The following is a 20,126-nucleotide window of genomic DNA, read 5'->3' as shown; positions in this document are numbered from 1 at the left end:
CCGTTTGTACAATCCGCGGCAAAAAACCTGCAACATGAGCATATAAGTTTATTGTGAAATGACGAAGTCCTTTGCTCCAAAATAAGTGTGTACGGAAGGAAGCCGAGGTTTCTCCTGGCGTGATTCGTTCCACTTAGACGTTATGTTCATTCCCTGTGCTGTTAGGCGTAGTTTCACAATAAACTTACATCCTCATGTTGCAGGTTTTTTGCCGCGTATTGTACAAACAGTTCCGTGTAATTGTTTTGACAGTGTCCATCTTGCATCTAGAAAAATTGCAAAGAGATCTCCAAGCGTATTTACAAAGAAACAAAAAGATAGGTGTAGTTATCAGTTACTAGTTCACCGTGGAAATCCCTCGTTCGTCGAAGTTTAGGCGAAATATTAAGACACTAAGCTGCAAAGAACTTTAAGAAACTTTAAGATAAAACCATAGGAAGACCGAATGGTTTCTGAGTTCTGTGCAAGTGATTATGGTAATCGAGTTTATTTCTGTAACTGGTTCATTGAGAAATTAAATGAAAACCCTATGCTCTTGTTTAAAGTGATGTTTTCTGACGAAGCCAAATTCTTTTTAAATGCTTCAGTGTCCTCATTATATGCAAGATATTGGTCATCAGTGCTGTCTAACGTGAGATCAGTGTCAATGCACAAACGAGGAATCATTCTTTGGTGCGACATAACTGCTACTGAGGTGATAGGACCTTTCTTCTGTTATGAAAATGTAACAAAGGCATCATACCAAAAACTACATAGGGAGAGATATTTGTCGAGCAAGATCGCTTAAATTTACGTCAAAATGATGAATTATGGTTCATACAAGATGAAGCACCACTACATCGCTCAAATACGACTATAAATCTTTTATAAGATAAGTTTGGGGAATGACTATTTCTATGGGGTGAAGTGTCGAATGGCCACCATGTAGTCCAGATCTTGTTCCATGCGATTTTTTTCTTGTGGAGATTCCTAAAACAAATTCTTTCAGAAATCATGTAACAATGTAATGACTTAAAACAAAGAATTATCCAGAGCGTAGAGATAATCACTCCAGATATGTTGGAGAAGGTGTTCACAGTGGTTTTAGTAAATCGCATTAATTGAGGTCTTGCTCGTTTACGAGGGCATGCTGAATAAAAGTAAGTTCATTTTATCTGTCTTACACTTAGAGTAATGAAATCTTTAAACAATTTAGTTAATGACAAATGAGCTTAAAAAAATGTGTTGTTTTTAAAAAGAAGTAATATATTTTCTTGGGTTTATGGTATAGCCTTACTCAACCTCATCCTTATTTCTCGAAATACATTTATTTTTACTACAACCATGTGTCCATAGTATACGATTTCCTGACGTGCTGATATGTGCAGTATACGAGTAAGCTACTGCGTGAAAAATTAATCATACAGTTATTGTGTAAGAAGTAGGAAAAGATACGCTTTTTTATGAATAAAGAAAATAATATTGAAACTTGAAGGTTACCTATTTGACTTTTAATTTTTAAAATGTTACTTCTCATTAAGATTTTTTCGTTCATAATACCTGCGGCATTTTCCATTGTCATTTTGTGTTCTATTTCGAGCTGGTTTGCTTAAGTATGCAGAAAATATGCTAGTGACTTGTAGGGTGAATGCGCCTATTCTCGTCATACCCCCAATGGTCGTCATGGCCAAATTAATTCGTTCATAAGATGGCGTAAGTCACGGTTATACGAATACAAGTTGGCTAATCTCTAACGTCTATGGCTTTAGTTTTTAGCCCGCCTTGCGTTAACACCGAGTCGGGCGTCTTTTGTTTTCTGTTTTCAGTTGAAGTGCAAAGGCTGTTGTTTTGCGTGCTAATTGCAGTTTTTGGAAAATTAAAAAACTTGTTGCTGCTGGTTGAAAAACAGCAGAGGACGGCGCAGTTGAAGCTCTAAAAGGTAAGATAATTATTTATTTTTATTAACCTAAGTCTCTGTTAAATGTTTACCATGCATTTGTTTTCGAAATTCATATTTGAACAAAAAACAGTAGGGTGACGACTATAGGTTTGAAAAAATTTGTAATCTTCCTTATTTCGTCAGGTATACCGAGACTGGTTTTTTTTTTTTTTTAACGAACATATTAATAGAAGCTTCAAAATCATTTTAAATTTTTTGTTGGGGTGAAAGGTATCAGCTACAAAATTTTGGCGCCAATATCTTGTATCCTTCCAAAGGGCGTCATAGGGGTGACGAACACTGGTTGAGTGGGTGACGACTACAGAGTAATTAGGAATAATGTATTTCTTTTGGATAATTTTGCCTTCTTTCCTCTCCGGGGTGACTAAACTATAGAAGTTTCATATCTGTGACTGATTTTCAAATGTATAAATTTAAAATTATCTTATAACGAGATAATATTTTAAGAAAAGCAAATTAACTGTTTCATTTTGCCATGTTTTCATTAGTACAAGCATTTTGAATTTAACTCCCGTTTTATTTAAAGATCTTACCTCCCTTATTTATGAGCTATTAGCAGGTGGTGAAACGTCTTAGAACCTGACTTTTTCTTACCTACGATATTAATATTCTTTCTTCTATATTTTCAGGTGCTGTAACTATGAACGAAAATACCAAAAGACGGAAGATTTTACAATATTCTGAAGATGCGATGCACAAAGCCATTTCTGAAGTACGGTGAAAGTCTATGAGTATCAAGAAGGCTGCTGCAATTTTTGGTGTTCCTCGAATGACGTTATCAGATAAAGTTAGTGGAAAAGTGCCTGAACAAAGAAAAATGGGACCAAAAACTGTACTCTCACCACAAGAAGAGGACATTGTTGTTAAATGGTTGGTAGATCTTGCAAAGAAAGGATTTCCAAGGAAAAAGCACGATCTCCTGGATACCGTGCAGAAAATAATTAAATCAAATGGCCGGAAGTCACCTTTTGCAGAGGGGAGACCTGGTGAAAAATGGTACAAAGTAAGTAATGCCAGGTTTTATTTTTATTCTTGATTAACTAATTGCAAATCTGATGAAATTTCCAAACTTAATGCTGCTCACTTTATTAGTAAACAGTATGGATTAAAACTAACAGTTTCATGTGTAAACAAAATATTACAGTATATTTCGTCTTACTTGATGTAACTTTCTTAGGTGCACAATTTGCGTCTGGACAAATGTCTTAATTTCCATTTCAAAAATGTTCCTATTACCTCGCAATTTTTTCAATTTTTGAGGGACGAAAGTTTGTTTCAATTCATTGTTAGCTTGACCGTAACATTATAAAATACTTTACAAGCCCTCTCTGCTCTGAATTAATATTTGATAAAATTTCGAATATTAACTCTGCTCATGTTATTAAAAACAGTATGAATTAAAACGCATCCTTCCACACGTAAAAAATATTACTATAGGTATTTCGTCCCACTAGCTAGGACTTTAGTTGTACAGTTACAACCAGGAAGTGGGACAAATTATGGTGTAGTAATAAGTTTTGTTACACGTGCAAAGATAAGTTTTAATTCATATCGTTTGTCATTTAAGTAGTTAACTAATAAACCCAGTTTCTTTTTCAGCTTTTCCTACAACGACATCCGATTATCAGTCTGCGAACTGCAGAGTCCGTAACTACCGGAAGAGCTCAAGTTTCTGAACAAAGTCTTCGGAACTGGTTTGAAAAACTAAAGGGATTCTTACAGGGTGAGAAATTAGTGGAAGAGTTTAGTGACACAAGGAAAGTTGGAAATGGGGATGAAACAAATTTCCAACTATGCCCCAAAAGTGGAACTGTTATTGGAGTAAAAGGGTGGGAAAACTTTTATGAAATAAAACACGGAAACGAAAAGGAAACCATTACAGTTATGTGCTCATTTTCTGCGGATGGAGAAGTTTTACCGGAAATGATTGTCTACCCTTACATTAAGCCACCTAAAGGAGTTTGTGAATCCGTTCCGGCATCGTGGAGAATAGGACACTCTGAATCTGGATGGATGAAGTCAGATGTGTTTTTTGAATACATTGCAAATATTTTGTATCCCTACTTAAAAGAAACTAGCAGACTTCCCTTTCTATATTTCATTGATGGACATAAATCTCACATTACCAAAGAGTGTTCTGATTTCTGCAGCAAGAATGGAATTGTTCTTTATGTTCTTCATCATATGCCACACATATAATCCAGCCTGCAGACGTAGGAGTTTATAAACCAATAAAACAACATTGGAGGAAAGCTGTTTATGACTGGCAGAAGCTTAATCCAAATCGAACAGTGACCAAAGCAGATTTTGCACTAATTCTAGTGGACGTTGTAAAAACCAAAGCCACACCGGAGACGATAGAGAATAGCTTTCGGGTGTGTGGACTTGCCCCTTTAAATGTAGATGCAGTTGATTATTCGAAATATTTGGATCACCACACACGGGGAGAAACTATCGAATATCAAAGCACCATCTCAAAAAAGTATAGTATCCAAGAATATCACACGGCTCTTAATGTTTTACAGAATGAAATCGGTCATGATACAGTTGTTAAATTTAACGACGTCTTGGGAGGAAAATCTACTATCGACCCTGAAGATCAAAAGCTCTACAATATCTGGGAATCAATTAAGAAGAAAGCAGAAATAAGCGATCATCTGCTCAAAGATTCTGTGTCAGCGAGTGTGGGAAGTGAGCCAATATTAACTAAACCGTCGCAGACTCCCGTGAAGGAAGGCAGTTCTAATGGAGATTCTCTTGTCAAATCACAAGTCGCTGTTCCTTCTCCGTTTAAGAAACATCTCTGGTGGTCATGAGAGGTGGAACGCACGAAAACCAGAAGATCAACTCAGAAGTTTCCATCAGCTGTTTCGTCTGATGAATGGAAGCAATTCTATGAGAAAAAGGAAGCTGAGAAAAGAGAAAAATCTCTCTCTCAAGAAGCAAGAAAACGAAAAAGACTCGAAGCTGAAACAAGAAAGAAAACAACAATTACAAAGCCACGCAATGAATCTCAGTTATGCGCCAAGTGTAATGAGTTAGTAATACTTACTGATAACCCTACATGTATCAAATGCAACAAAATCTTTCACGCTAATTGTATTAGCAAATCACACAAAGAATTTTTCCCAGGTGTGGATGATTCGGATTCAGATGTGGAATTCATGTGCGAAAACTGTTTCGATGTGCGTGATAGTGATGATGATATTGACCGTCTTTTACATGCTAGCCACTCATCTTAAGCGTTAATACTTGCATAAGCTTGAACTATAAGAATTTGTAAGAGTGACGAACACTGGAAGTTTAAGGTGACGACTGAGAATTTTTGTGACGACTATAGGCATTTTTCGCATGTTTGGATTGTTTTAATTGTAAACTTTGTTCTATGTGTTTTATATCAAATGTAATGATCCTGTATCACACAGTAAGCTACAAATATTAGAACCAATGTACAATTTAAGCATTCATCTGTATCTGTTATGAAGTAAAGTTATGAAGTAAAAGGCGAAGTTGCAATCAAAAAGTGACGACTATTGGCACATTCATCCTATGTGTGATTTTATGCTATAAGAAGGGTACAATTTGGTTTTTTAAAACGCAAAATTCTTTGATTATATTCCAGTGATGCCAAAACAACGAAGCTATATCCTCAATCTGGTACAATGACACACGATATTCATTTACACTAGATGCGAGATTTAAAAAAAATCAAAACATTCCCCTACAATAATGACAAATTGTACATTAATTGTAAAGCATATTTACCTTCTTTCTGTACGTCCCTGCTAAGGATATTTATCGTAAATTATATGATTTTGGAAGGGTGGCTGTAACCCAATACCAGTCACTGGCACATGCAAGGAGCATTGGAATATTAATTTTGTATTATTTGGGATCAATCTCACACACACTGGATTTTCCAAAATAAAATTTGAAATTTTTATAAAGATCCACCAAATTATGCTTAGCACCCTGTGCCCCCTAAGACGGTACATTATCAAAATAACGATCAAGATTTCATAAACGCATACTTTTTTGCTACAATGCCGAGAAATTTCACATTAACTAACAAAAAAATACCTAGTATGTCACTAATAAGGATATTTATGGTAATTTTTTTAAGGGGGCTGTACCCCAATAGGAGTCACTGACCATGCAAGGAGCATTGGAATATTAATTCTGTGACATTTGTGAATAATCTGACGCTCACTGGCATGTCCGGAACAAAATTTTGAATTTTTATAAATATCCATCATCTAATGCTTCGCCCCCTGTGCCCCCAAAGGCGGTACGTTATCAAAGTAACATTCCAGATGTGAAAAACGCATACATTTTTGCTACAATGACGCCAAATTTTACATTAATTGACAAAAAATACTTTGTTCTCGTATGTCCCTACTAAGGATATTTATGGTGATTTTTTATTTTTGAAAGGGGGCTGTAGCCCCATTATCAGTCACTCTTACATGTAAGGAGCATTGGAGCATTAATTCTGTGACATTTGTGATTAATTTGACGCTTACTAGCACTCGGAAAATAAATTTTGGGATTTTGGTGACACATTACCCACTACCTTTTTACGCCCCCTGCCCCCCAAAAGGGGAGGCCATCCCAAAATAATGTTTGAGACTGCTTTACTAGCTTTGTGAACGAGTGTTTTTGTATTTTGTAACAAATACAACTCATTTGCCCCAAAATCTTTACGACTGATTACTGGCGAAAACTGCTTCTAAAATTTAACATTGAATCTCCCATAAGGAAAATGAACTTTTGTGTTTACACACCCAAAATGGGGACTAAACAGCAATTCTCTCTTATTTCCTCTAGAAATTCGAAAAATTCAGATATTTCTCACAAAGAGTGCCAAATTTTACAATATATATATATATATATATATATATATATATATGTGTGTGTGTGTGTGTGTGTGTGTGTGTGTGTTGTTAATATTCTATCTGTGGTTTATTAGCATTGGAATTTAATTGAATACTTCGTACGAATTTTGTTACGTAAGTATTGCAAGCTGCTGATATATGGGCACACATTAAATCCGTGTGCACGCGTTATATTGTTAATCTTGGTTTGGGTACGTAATTCAAAATTATGTTGTTGTTTTTTTTTTTTTTTTTTTTTGGGCGGGGGGGGGGTCATAATTAAATAAAGTTTTGACTACAATTTTAAGTGTTTTGCTACTGAATGCAGTTATTCGAATTTTCGCCCAGAGTGAAGGTTTTCTCTCTTCTTAATTTTCTCCAGTCAAATAATTATTTTTTTTTAAAAATCTGGAGGTTTATGAAAGTAATTGTAAAGAAGTAAATTTGAAGTCCTCCAGCTTTTCGTAGTTGTTTTTGGTGCTCATATATTTTATTACAATAAATCAGTTTGTTACCAGCTGAAATTTGCATTTGTCATAAAACTAGTGCAGGGAAACTTAGAAATCCTAAATAACTTGATTTAAGTATGTGCATTCACAAAGTTGTGGCACCTTTATCCACCGTGTCACCATTAATTCCCAGTGTTGGTGCAATTAAGTTTTGTACTTCCTCCGGTATAATTTTCTTTATAATAGGGGGACTTGATTTTTCAATCCATCAGTAGTGATAATTAATCGGAGCATATTATACAGTATATGTACGCATTAGCGTGTCAAGTTGTAAGATGAAAACAAGGTTAGTGACGAAATTAAAACTGAACTAATGGCAAGAAATGCACGCTAATACGAGTAATAAAATATCGAACCGATTGATATCGAAAAGTTAAAACTGAAAACCTGTAAGAGTACAATATATGCAGTACTCCATAAGTGAGAAAGTTGATCATTAAGATGACAGGATGTACACGAGATAAGGGTATTCGAAAACTAAGTCTTAAGAAATTTTTATCGAGCCAAAAGTGATGACAAACCGAACAGAAGGAAGATGCACAAACACACTTGTTATTGGATATTATATGAGTAGTAAGAATAAGACACCAAGTTGAGCGAGATTTGTCGCTCATAAGGGCGTGCCTGACCCCGTGGGTAGGCTTAGAAAAGTAGGATGGCATTCGTTTATTTCTCCGGCAATAAATCACAGAGGCTCTTAATTGCATATCCAAGTATAAGGAGTTTTAAATGAACATGCGCAATGCGCAACACTGATATAAAATTACCTCTCTACGCGAAATATTAAAATCACATTATCTAGGAACATAACATGAAGCAAGCTGCTGTGATTAATAGTGTAAGGCTGAACAACAAACAAAAAACGAAATAGAAGAAAATGAAAATAAGAAAAACTGACAAAATGTTCAACGACACTGATCAAAAAACTTAACATGTATCGTTATTATGAGTAGTATTGGTCATTTCATTGTATGGACTCGTTTACAGTGTGTATGAAACTCAAAACAAGCCCACAGGTCCTACCTTCTCATCAAATGTCCCCTGTGAGTCCAAAGTGTGCAAGTTCTGTTCCAGCAATGCTAGTCCTGATGCGTAAAGTGAGACTTCATCCAGCTGAAGGACTGATATAGCCACCCAGAAGAGAGCGCGATGAATAGGAGATTCCTAAAGCAACGATAAAAAGTGTGTTAATATAAACAGCAAGGAACAATTGTGAACGTAGATAGCCCACATAAGTAACATTTTAACACTCTGTTCAATAATGAAACAACTGCAAAAATGCCACATAAAAATAGTCTGAAACAGATTAAACTAGCTTCAAGACGAATATTCTATACTAGTCTATCTACACAAATTTAACAAGAACATACCGTCATTATATTATCTGGAATATGAACCAAGAACAGTTAAGATCTGTCAAACTTTCTTTAATACCTAAATTACACAGATAAATAGTGGAATGTATAATTATTTCGAATTATTGTATGCGATGAAAGCTGTGGTCGAAAATTACATCAAAATACATTTTTAAATGTATATTACAAGTACATATGACCCTTAAAAATATTAGCTTACTAATCTGTATCTACAATAGATTTAATACGTTGCAAATCTGTAATTAGGAAATTACATGAATTATATTTCAGACCATCGGTAGTATCATCAATGATTACAGAGGAAAAAATGGTACGACATCTGACTATAGAACTAACGCTCATGCCATTAGTAACAGTGCACACATTTGGATATGTATCTAATTGAACTTTTTATATTAATATGAGAACACTGAATCCTATTGAACTATTTTTTAAATTATCCGTCCATGTGGTCACGAGAAAAAATGACCTCAAATTTGCGATCTTTGTAAAACCCTTATGCCAATGGCGAAAGTACTCAAGATAGAATGTATTTCTAATTGTGCTTTTTATACTAATTACAGGGCACTGAATACAATGGAATTATTAAAAAATATATCAGACCACGGAGTCACCAGAAAAACTACCTCAAAGTTAGGATTTACGATATATATATATATATATCCTAACTTTGAGATAATTTTTCTGGCGACCCCATGGACGCGATATTTGAAAATAGTTCTATTGGATTCAGCACCCTCAAATTAATATAAAAAAAATGCAATTAGAAATGCATTCAAGTGTAAGCACGTTCACCACTGACATAAGTGGTAGTTCAAACTTTGCGATGTTTTTTCGTGGCCCCATGGATGTGTTTAAAAACAGGCTATCGGATTCAGGGTCGCCATATTAGTATAAAATGTACAACTGTAACTTTATCCATGCGTGGGCACTTATTTACTAGTCGCATGAGCGTTAGTTTTTCTACCATAATAATTTTCACTAATTACGATTTTTCACGCCCTAGTTTTTAAACAGTAGCAATTTAGGCGTTGAAAACGGAACTACCCACACTATTACTTTTTAGAGCAATACTACTTGAACAGTAGAGAAAATATTCATTAATATTATCTATCGGCATAACCATAACAAAAATTGAAACGAAAATAAACTTACATAGCTGGATAAACATCAAAATACATAAAATATTTAAACTGTTTTCATAGCCATGTTTCTTCGTCACAGCACTTTTATAGTCACCGCAGAAAAAAAAGTTTAATACAACGAACAGAATCGATAATAGGGGAAATTTAAAGGTTTTGCATTTCTATTTAGAATTATTGGGATATTTGACGAAATTAAGACAAGACAAATGAAAGATTCTATAGTATACCTTAAATACAGAGGTTGTTCAGCCTACGTTTGGCCAATTTTGTTCCTTCCTCCTCCCGGACAGAATGGACTCACCCGACCTGGCTCGTGGCGTCCTGCAGTGTTGTGCAGTGGCTTCCTGGGAACGGAGTTGTTTTTCCGCGCGGACGACAATAACGCACAAAACAGGACCATTGTTGTGAGTGCTGTGTTAAATTTGTTTCCAAGTTGGTTTCCGCTCTGTGACCAAAATGCCGCCCACTTTAGTGTTTTTGTCATTAGAAAACAGTGCAAGAAGAATGGTTGCAACATCAGTTTAAGTGGAATAAAAAATAATAAAAAGGACAGGGCAACGAAGCTTCACCATTTGGATCACCAACGAAGTTGCCTAGGAAGCAGGAATGCACCAAGGACACCTCCACCATGCAGAGGAAACTTCGCAAAACGGCAATGAAAGAAAATATGGAAATATGGACCTCATGGACGTTAAAATCCTTGAACTGATATGGAACGAACCCTCAGGAGAAAATAGCATTTAAAGTTTAAAACCATAAACCACAAAATCAAAACATAATTCACTTACTGGTCTTAGTAGTGGCTGCAGCCTTGTCAAACACATAACTAAAGCCTCCAGGAGAGTTATATCAGTGAAGCTCTCAAGAGCTTTCACTAGAATCCTTAGAAGTTGTTTTATATCTTGATCTGTAACACTTTTGCCTGTAAACAAAGTAAAAATTATATTGTTAGCAAAACGTCATATAGTGAAACCTACTGATCTGGCCACCTGCCTAATTTGACCTTATTTTTTCTGTAAGTTACGTATAACTTATTACTCGTATTTGGCCAACTTAGCCACCTGCATATCTTGGAATTTGGTCACAACACTATCAATCAGTTCTTATATTACGCATGTTAAAATCATCTGAGTATCTTCATGTAAAATAACACATTGTCCTTCCATATATTTATTACATGCGAGACGCGTGTGGTGTACCTGTTAATGAGAACTTAAGATTGCCTTGTTGTGGGAAGTAAATGACTGATATGCCACCTTGAGAGTGGATAAGAAAGCCAACTGAAAACTTGTTAAAAAGAGAAGACAAAGAAACTATGGACAAATTATGCAGAGGAATAGAAGTTGTTTGTCCATTTATTATCCTCATGACTGCTTTGAACAAACATATGAAAAGATCAGCGCGTTTCTTCAATAGACAGTATACTCAATTTTGGAGGTTTTACAAAGATAACCTTTTACGTAATCCACGCCAAGTTCTGTCAATAGATAACGGAGCTTTTAAAAGGTAAGGTAAGGTAAGGTAAGGTAAGGTAAGGTAAGGTAAGGTAAGGTAAGGTAAGGTAAGGTAAGGTAAGGTAAGGTAAGGTAAGGTAAGGTAAGGTAAGGTAAGGTAAGGTAAGGTAAGGTAAGGTAAGGTAAGGTAAGGTAAGGTAAGGTAAGGTAAGGTAAGGTAAGGTAAGGTAAGGTAAGGTAAGGTAAGGTAAGGTAAGGTAAGGTAAGGTAAGGTAAGGTAAGGTAAGGTAAGGTAAGGTAAGGTAAGGTAAGGTAAGGTAAGGTAAGGTAAGGTAAGGTAAGGTAAGGTAAGGTAAGGTAAGGTAAGGTAAGGTAAGGTAAGGTAAGGTAAGGTAAGGTAAGGTAAGGTAAGGTAAGGTAAGGTAAGGTAAGGTAAGGTAAGGTAGTTAGTTACTTAGTTACTTAGTAAGTTAGTTTAGTTAAGTAAATGGATGGATGATATACTATTTTATAAGCTTATCAACTTATTTTACTATTTCATAATAGATGATTACACTCATGTGAAACGGCGGGCCTGAGATTTTAGAGCCAAAACTTCTTGGAAAGTTCTTTATAAATAACTGCTTCTTAATAAAATTACGTTTTTACGACTACATCAAAAATATTTCTCGTTCTACAAATAGAGACTGTAACTTAATCCTCCATAGCACGCGTGGTCAATTGTAACATCAAGGCACGCGCGCGGAGACTCACTCCGCAATATTTATTATAGGCCTATATATTAATTTTAACGTGTATTTTGTTTTGAAGCAATATTAAACTGTTTCATATTTTCTTTGCAACGTTTTTGACAATTGCGCATGTATATTTTACAAAACAAACTCTTTTAACAGTTCTAAGAAAACTAAAATTTCTAAGTGTGACTTCGCGGCGCGTGCGAAGGTGGGGTTAATTAATGTAACAAACGTCGGAAGATAAGACACCGAGATAATCACATAAAGGTCTAATGAATATATATCATAAGCATATTGGCAGAGTTTGCGAGAGCCGAAAGCGTGGGAAAGTAAGTTCGAAGCGGTAGATATCGACGTGGAAAGAGATACAAACGCACCTTCGTCGGGCAAATCACAGGAGATGCTGACAGTGTCTGCTACATAGGTGTCCAAACTCGCGAGCCCGACGCTCGTGAGCTCGGCACTCACGCTCAACCGGGCTCGGGCTCAATAATTGAGCGCTGATCGCGAGCCCGAGTGAGCGCGAGCCCAGTTGGGAGAAGTGAGCGCTAGCGCGAGTGAGTGCGAGCTCAGTTGGGAGAAGTGATCGCGAGCGCGAGTGAGTGCAAGCCCAGTCGAGAGACATGAGCGAGAGCCCGAGTGAGTGCGAGCCCAGTCGAGAGAGATGAGCGCGAGCCCGAGTGAGTGCGATCCCAGATAAGATAAGTGAGTGCGAGCGCGAGTGAGCGCGAGCCCAGTTGGGAGAAGTGATCGCGAGTCCAGTTGAGACTGGTGAGCGCGAGCGCAAGTGAGTGTGAGCTCATTTGAGTGCGAGCCCGCGCTCACTTCACACTCACGTAGACCAATTTGCTCTAGTAAAAAAAAAAAAAAAAAAAAAAAAAAAAAAAAAAAAAAAAAATTCATTCCATGTGCAGAATTGTAAAGGAAGAATTAAACAACTTTACAAAATGAAAAATCACATTCTTAAGGTCTGAGCTGTCATTTTATTGTCCAGAGGACTTCAAACACCTTTCGATAGAGAACCGACTTTTTCATGGCTATTATGAGAGGATGGTATTTGAGGCAGGGATTTGTTTTTGTTGTTTTAGTAACAACTTCCATGACCCAAGCTTTTTGTGTGTGTGTGTGTGTGCGAGATCATAGAATAAGGAAACTACTTGACCTTCCGAAGTAGGAAATTTATTTACTAACAACTAATGAAGCTGTGCGTTCATAGAAAAGTCGAGCGAAATAATTATGTATTATTTAATTATAGCTTCTTTAAATCCCAATAAACAAGAGTATCTCTTAGGAATGTTGATAACTTGCATCATAATGGTTATTCAGCCCATTAATTTATATGAGGAAACAAAGAATTTTAGCCAGTTAATTTTACTGACTACTTCTTCTTGAGATCTTTAAATGTATTCTGTGCGAAATTTAACCACTGTATTATGTAATTTTAATATATATAAATAAAAACTAAAACAATATTACATTGAATATTTTTAAAGCTAGGAGCCCTTAAATAGGCCAGAAGAAGAAATTAGTAAAATTGAATGAGTAAAATCTCGTCTATTTAAAAGAAAAATACTTCCTCATATAAGTCAATGGGCTATTAAAAAAAAGAAAGATGTTTACCTCCTTTCATTAAAGTCTTTTTTTGAAAGCTACCCTGAAACGATGGCGTGTCGTTTGTTGCAACCAGAGTTAAAAGTGAAGGAAAACACGGGGGACGTCATCTCCCACTTCCAAAAATATCTATGGCGTCCCTCCACTCAGGCCGGTAGCCAGCCCAAAATTGTAGGGGGACCCGGCTGAAATTAGGGGGGGGCCCGATCCAACCATATTATAGTTCATCACTATATTATAGTTCATTTGCAAGCCTACCGTGAAAATTTTAGAGGGGGCCCGCAAAAATTTAGGGGGGCGCCCCCCCTAGACCTCCCTGGATACGGGCCTGCCTCCACTTCCTAAACAATATAGTGGACAAAGATAGGCACAAGGGCTGACATGACGTCATGCGTTCCCCAACCTTTTCAGATCAATTTTTACCCCTGGTTACAATTCGATTTTGATGTTTGACAATATTTTCATTGCGGATTTATCAAATCTTATTACCGTGAAGATTAGCACATACCTGACGAAATATCTAAGGGTTGCCAGGCACTTATTCATATTGATTCACTGTGAATAAGTGGTAAGTATTCTCATCCTCCAGACGAGCAAGATCTCATATAACCTCACTGATGAAAAAGAATATTAAGCTCCAAACAAACAAACACAAAACATTCTAAATTTCACGATAGTTTCGTAAATTGACATAATTACATTTCCTCTTTTAACGCAGTTCTTAATATTACCTTATTTTATATAAGTTCTATTTTTCCGTTATGTTACTCCATTAAAGAACCGGCTTTTAATATACATAAGGAAATGTACAGATGAATTGAAAACTAGAACCACAATATGTTTACCATTTTCGAAAGTATTACACATAACTTCTTGACTCAAACTGATGTTATGACGTAAATTTCATTCATAAACATCTTTATTGAGCTTTCATTAACTTCTAATTTTCTTTGGTATTGTTTAAACAAAATACAGGCTATAACGCATACTTTCAAATTTTCAGTTTTAATACTCTTAAACCTGGCCTAAATTAAGAAATATTCATATTTAATGTATTTTAGCAGAACAATATGCTTTCAAATACATAATTAAAAGTAGTGGTTGCTCCAGAGGGAAGTCACAAAGTTAAAAAATTAAAGTTTTCTTGCTTCAAAGTAAGGGGTAAAAGTAATCCAATGGACTTAGAAGATGCAGGCCCGAATGGGAACACTATTGTGGGACTCCCGGTTCCAGAAAAACAAGTAAAGAAATCGCATTAAGACTATATCATCCTGGTATTCATTGAGGTGTCATATCACTTACTAGGCCTATTTTTTCATCGGAAGTTGGAAACGTAAAGAAATAAAAAACTACTGCAGAATTAACTTCAGAAAATATTGCTTGTAATACAAACTATTTACTCCCTCAAATTCTAGATAGAGGCCAGCAGGCTATACGCTCCCTTGTTTATATGTTCATGGATGTACATGTATTACAATATGTTATTGTGAGTATTTCACAAGCCACGAGTAACGGAGCCATCCAACAGTCTGATGATCACTTGGCCGAGGGACCCGCGAGCAGAATGTATTAATTGCATGTATTACTTGCAGAATTTAGTCAAAGGAGCCACACTGGTTTCCACAGGGGAACATTATGCTGCTAAGACGGCACTGAATAGTAGATTACGCTCTAGCGCGGGACCCGACTGGGAACAATCGGTCCAATCCGCTGAAGTCCGACCCTGATTGTTGTATACGACAATTAATATAGTAGGGAAGTTTTCTTCTTTTAGTTTGAAGCAACAAAAAGTCTTAATTTTTATCCGTGTTACTTCTCTTACAAGCCCCCTCCGATTAAAAGTACATTTTAAAAAATTTAGAAAATATTTTTCTACTTTTCCTTCTCTATATATATAAAAGTTATTGCTCTGGAGGTATACACTACCAAAATTTCTCAAAAATCTCTAATTTTTAGTGCTTTGATTAGCACATCCCTATAGGATAGGCCGGAACTCCTGCAAGTATTACTGGAGCCTATGAGACCATTGACATTGCAATACCCTCTGAAGTACTATTATTTCGTTGTGTTACATTCAAACCGATATAAAGGGATCAGAGAAAGTTCCCTTTTACCTTTTGGTTTGCTTTTAGCTTCCGCAGAGGTAGCTGTTTTATTATAAAATGGTTTTAACAAACACTTAGTCACTGATATCAGATCCTGTTACTTCCTTTACCAAACGTTTAGCAGATTTTCGGGAAACGTTTAGCTCTTATTATTGTAAGTTCTGTAATTTCACGAATGTTGAATACTTGTAATGTCTCCCTAAATTTCTACTTCTAATTTTACTTCTAAAGCTGTCTTCTCACAAAAATATAAATAAATAAAAAATTAAAACCTAAGAATCTGTGTGTTAGTTAAAAACAAAAGATATCTATGCGTAATGTGGGTGTTGGACATAAGCTCACCGGCAAAAAGCTCACCGACAGTCTCATATTACAGGGGTGGACAAAAGCTCACCGATAGCAAACATAAGCTTCCTTGAAGGACTTGTAATAGGTATAAGAAAAATAATAAGGACGTTGCGGAGTTGCGTTGTATTAAACGTGGCCAGACCTTGAGGAACTAGTAATAAAATGCCCTGGATATTAAAATCTAGCTTTTAACTACAATTACAAATAGGCCAAATAACTCGGTAGAAAGTAGAGCTACTAATGTCATATAGCAGTTATCAGATATCAGAATAAAATAGGGATGTTGCAAGTTTAATGTGTGAAACATGGGCGACAGTAAGCCTAATTTTGGCCCTGGAAATTTTCGAACCAAATTTTTCTTATAAGCCTGACAATTCATCAACTGCATTAAAATAATTTCATGATAAGGCATGAGAACTTATATAATAGAATTTGTTTGCTAACAGGACTGTTTTTTTTTTTTTTTTTTTTTTTCATAAGTTGTTTTGATCTTAGTAAATAAGAGAGAGATTCATTTAATTAGTATTGGTCTGCAAGTGTGATGACAACCTTAAGACATGAACTCTGCAACACTCTTAATATTTTATTCTGATCTCTGATAACTCCTATATGACGTTAGGCATACAGCCTATTTTCTATTGAGAAACTAGGCCTACTAGTAGTCAAAGCCCAGATTTAAATATCAGGAGCATTTTATTTCAAGTTCCTCAAAGTCTGCCCACGTTTAATACATTAAACCCTGCAACAACATTATTATTTTATTTTTATATCTGACAACTGATATATAGCATTAATAGCTCTATTTTCTACTGAATTAGGCCTACTGCTAGTCAAAGTCTAGATTTTAATACCTCTTTATACCCATCATATACCCGCGAGCCCAATTAAGGCAAGTGAGCGTGAGCCCGGGAGAGTGCAAGCCCAGTGCACAGAAGTGAGCGCGAGCCCGGTGAGTGCAAGCCCAGTGCACAGAAGTGAGCGCGAGCCCGAGTGAGTGCAAGCCCAGGTGGGAGAAGTGAGCGCGAGCGCGAGTGAGTGCGAGCCCAGTTGAGAGAAGTGAGCGCGAGCGCGAGTGAGTGCCAGCCCAGTTGGGAGAAGTGATCGCGAGCGCGAATGAGTGCGAGCCCAGTCGAGAGACATGAGCGCGATCCCAGATAAGATTAGTGAGTGCGAGCGCGAGTGAGCGCGAGCCCAGTTGGGAGAAGTGATCGCGAGCGCTAGTGATCGCGAGTCCAGCTGAGACTGGTGAGCGCGAGCGCGAGTGAGTGCGAGCCCAGTCCAGAGAGATGAGCGCGAGCCCGAGTGAGTGCGAGCTCAGTTGAGAGAAGTGAGCGCGAGTGAGCGCGAGCCCAGCTGAGACAGGTGAGCGCGAGCCCAGTGGAAAATGGCCACCTTTGGTCTGCTATGGACAGCAATAAATGCATGACAACGCCGGATTATGAATTGGCGAACTCGTTCGAAGATACCTGGGTTGTGGCGAACAGTTGCACAGGCGCTATGGATATACTGTTCCAAGTCACTGACAACTTTATATGAGAAAAAATGCACTGGACCACCACGCCCGATCCAACATCTTGGGAAGTTGTTATTCAACCACCAGCGGACATTCACACTGATGTGCACGGAAGCCCCATGGTGCATGTAAAACATGCTGCGGCAAATCGCTAGGGGAACATTTTTCAGTAATTCGGGGCCGTGTATTCTGCAGGAAGATCATTTGTACTGCCCGAATCTACCCCACATGTACTCCAGTTGGGGTAGCATGTACAGGTCGATCAGTTGATCATCGACTATACTACACCATACGTTGAATCCAAATTGGTGCTGCTGATGAGTGACAACCCTACCATGGGGATGGGCATCTGTCCACATGTATGTGTTATGCATGTTGAAGATCCCTTCCAAACGTGGCCTCGTTAGTGAACAATACTAATGCCTGAAACAGCATGATGGTAGTGGTCTGGTGAATGGACCACTGGTAAAATGCTTCATGTGGTTGGAAATTCGCTTCTGTCAGAGTTTGTACCCCGCAACCCACACAGTTATGTGACTAACATGCATTTCAGGGCTAAGTTCCCTCGTACTCGTACCTGGTTCATTGTCCACAGCTTCCAAAACACGTTCGTCTATAACAGGTGTTCGTACACGACGGGGTTGACCAGCGTTCACATGGGCAGGTAATACGGTCCCCGTTTCATACACTCCCGCCGATAAATTGATTAAGAAATTCTGTATGATGTTGAAGTCTGTTCGGAAAACACTTTTGATAGAGTCGTGCTGCTTCAGGACCATTGCCATCTGCATGACCGTACACGAACAGCACGTCAGCCTGTTCGCGGTTTGAATAAAGCACCATGTTTTAGTCAGCACCGCCACTTGTCCTATTCAACACTCGCAGCACAATGACAGCACTCCTGCATTGTAGTGTCTTGAACACAAGTGCCACCTGTATGTGAATCGAGCAACTACTTATTGAACACTAACGTCACCTCTAAACTTTCTAGACCGCCACCTATAAGCTTATTGGTTTTCGATATATATACCGCTTCGAAGTTACTATTTCCATGCTTTCGGCCCTCGCTAATTCTGCAAATATGACCAATATGCCATATGTTCATGGCATTTTTTTTTCTTAAATCTTGGTGTCAGGAATTATCATCTAACGTCTGTTACATTAATTAAGTTACAACCTATAACACAACTAGGCCGGATAGTACGGAGTACGGATTCGAAAGTCTACTGAATTGCATTATAACTCGTCACTTTTGATTTTAATACTTAGGATCTTGCGACGCTATTACAATGAATACCACACTGTTACTAGATGTACAATCAAATCACCTGCATAACTCAACTTCAGTAAATAGTTTTTTCGGTCACCTCTAGTATTAGATCTCCCGTTTTCCACTATATTCTATACGTCATGTAACAGTCATTCTATCTAGGTTCTCTGCAATTTGTATAGATTCCCGGTGGGCGTCAACTTCTATAATTCGGATCCTAAGTAAAGCTATAGGTTTACATATCACACAGCCTGGGCGATGTAAAGAAATGTTGAACACCAAACCCTACCTGGTGTTCTTCTTGGAATGGCTAGCAATTGATTCCTGATATGTTTTCTTTACCAAAAAGTCTCAGGTCAGACAATTTGGTCAAGAACAAAGGACTTAAAGGGATCTACATTCTTCTTTATCTTCTCGTATTTTTCTTTCTACTGATATTAAGAATTCGTACCATAAAAATTTTCAGTATATAATCCCCTTCCACCACAATATTTTCTCAACACAAAATACACACAGAGTGAAATTTAAAGTTGAGGTTTTCAGGCCACTAAGGGCCAGACCTACCATCTTCTGATATCTGTCTGATATAAATATCCTCCTGACATCTTTCCGATAAGTGTTCTACAATGTCCTGATAATCAGGTGGCTGATAAACCCTATCAGCTGGTTGTTACCTTGACAGGAAGTTCAATTGCCTGTTAACAGCTATCAACTACTTGTTAGTTGTTGTGTAGAGAATCACAGACGAAATCGAAGAATTGTTGATGCTGTCAGATGACGATGAGGAGATTGTTCAATATATAGCGAGGTCTAGAAGACCAAAAATCATCAGACAACGAATCAATCCATTGATAAATGGACTGCAGAAGAGTTTTTTGTTCGATTTCGATTGACAAAAGACAGTTGTCGTCAGTTACATGAGGAAATTGTTGACGAGATAAGAAAAACTGATAGGTAAGTTTTAATTCGAATATATGTCAATTTTAGTATTGCTTCTTAGGTTGTAAGGACGAACAGCAACATTTCTATGTATGTAGTACCAATGCATATATAAGTGAAGCCTAAAAAGTGTTTATTACTTAAGTTTGTGTTTGCCTTTACGATAGTGCGCCCCTGGACTATAACGTGCATTACAAAAAATACCGGTACTCATTAAGTAATAATTCAGTTTCTTGAAAACTTAAATTTTGGCTTCTTTGTCGCACTTGCTTTTCGAATGCCATTGTAGCAGTAATCTTTTTCCATCTC

At 37.2% G+C, this 20,126-nt stretch overlaps 1 protein-coding gene across 4 annotated transcripts in view; it reads right to left on the bottom strand.

Annotated features, from left to right (window-relative positions):
- Positions 1-20,126, bottom strand: part of Nf1 (neurofibromin 1) — a 234,845-nt gene that overhangs the window by 49,981 nt on the left and 164,738 nt on the right. For all 4 annotated transcript variants that reach the window (XM_081765704.1, XM_081765708.1, XM_081765706.1 and 1 more), the window contains 2 exons: positions 10,632-10,765; positions 8,346-8,486 (listed from right to left, as the gene is read on the bottom strand). In XM_081765704.1, the coding sequence (XP_081621830.1) occupies positions 8,346-8,486; positions 10,632-10,765 (275 nt within the window). The remainder of the gene's footprint in view (positions 1-8,345; positions 8,487-10,631; positions 10,766-20,126) is intronic.

This window comes from Thermobia domestica, chromosome 7, assembly GCF_964235325.1.
Source record: "Thermobia domestica chromosome 7, izTheDome1.hap1.1, whole genome shotgun sequence".
In the NCBI taxonomy this organism is placed as follows: Eukaryota; Metazoa; Arthropoda; class Insecta; order Zygentoma; family Lepismatidae; genus Thermobia; species Thermobia domestica.
The sequence above is the reverse complement of the archived record's forward strand: the minus strand, read 5'-3'. Positions and strand labels throughout refer to the sequence as shown.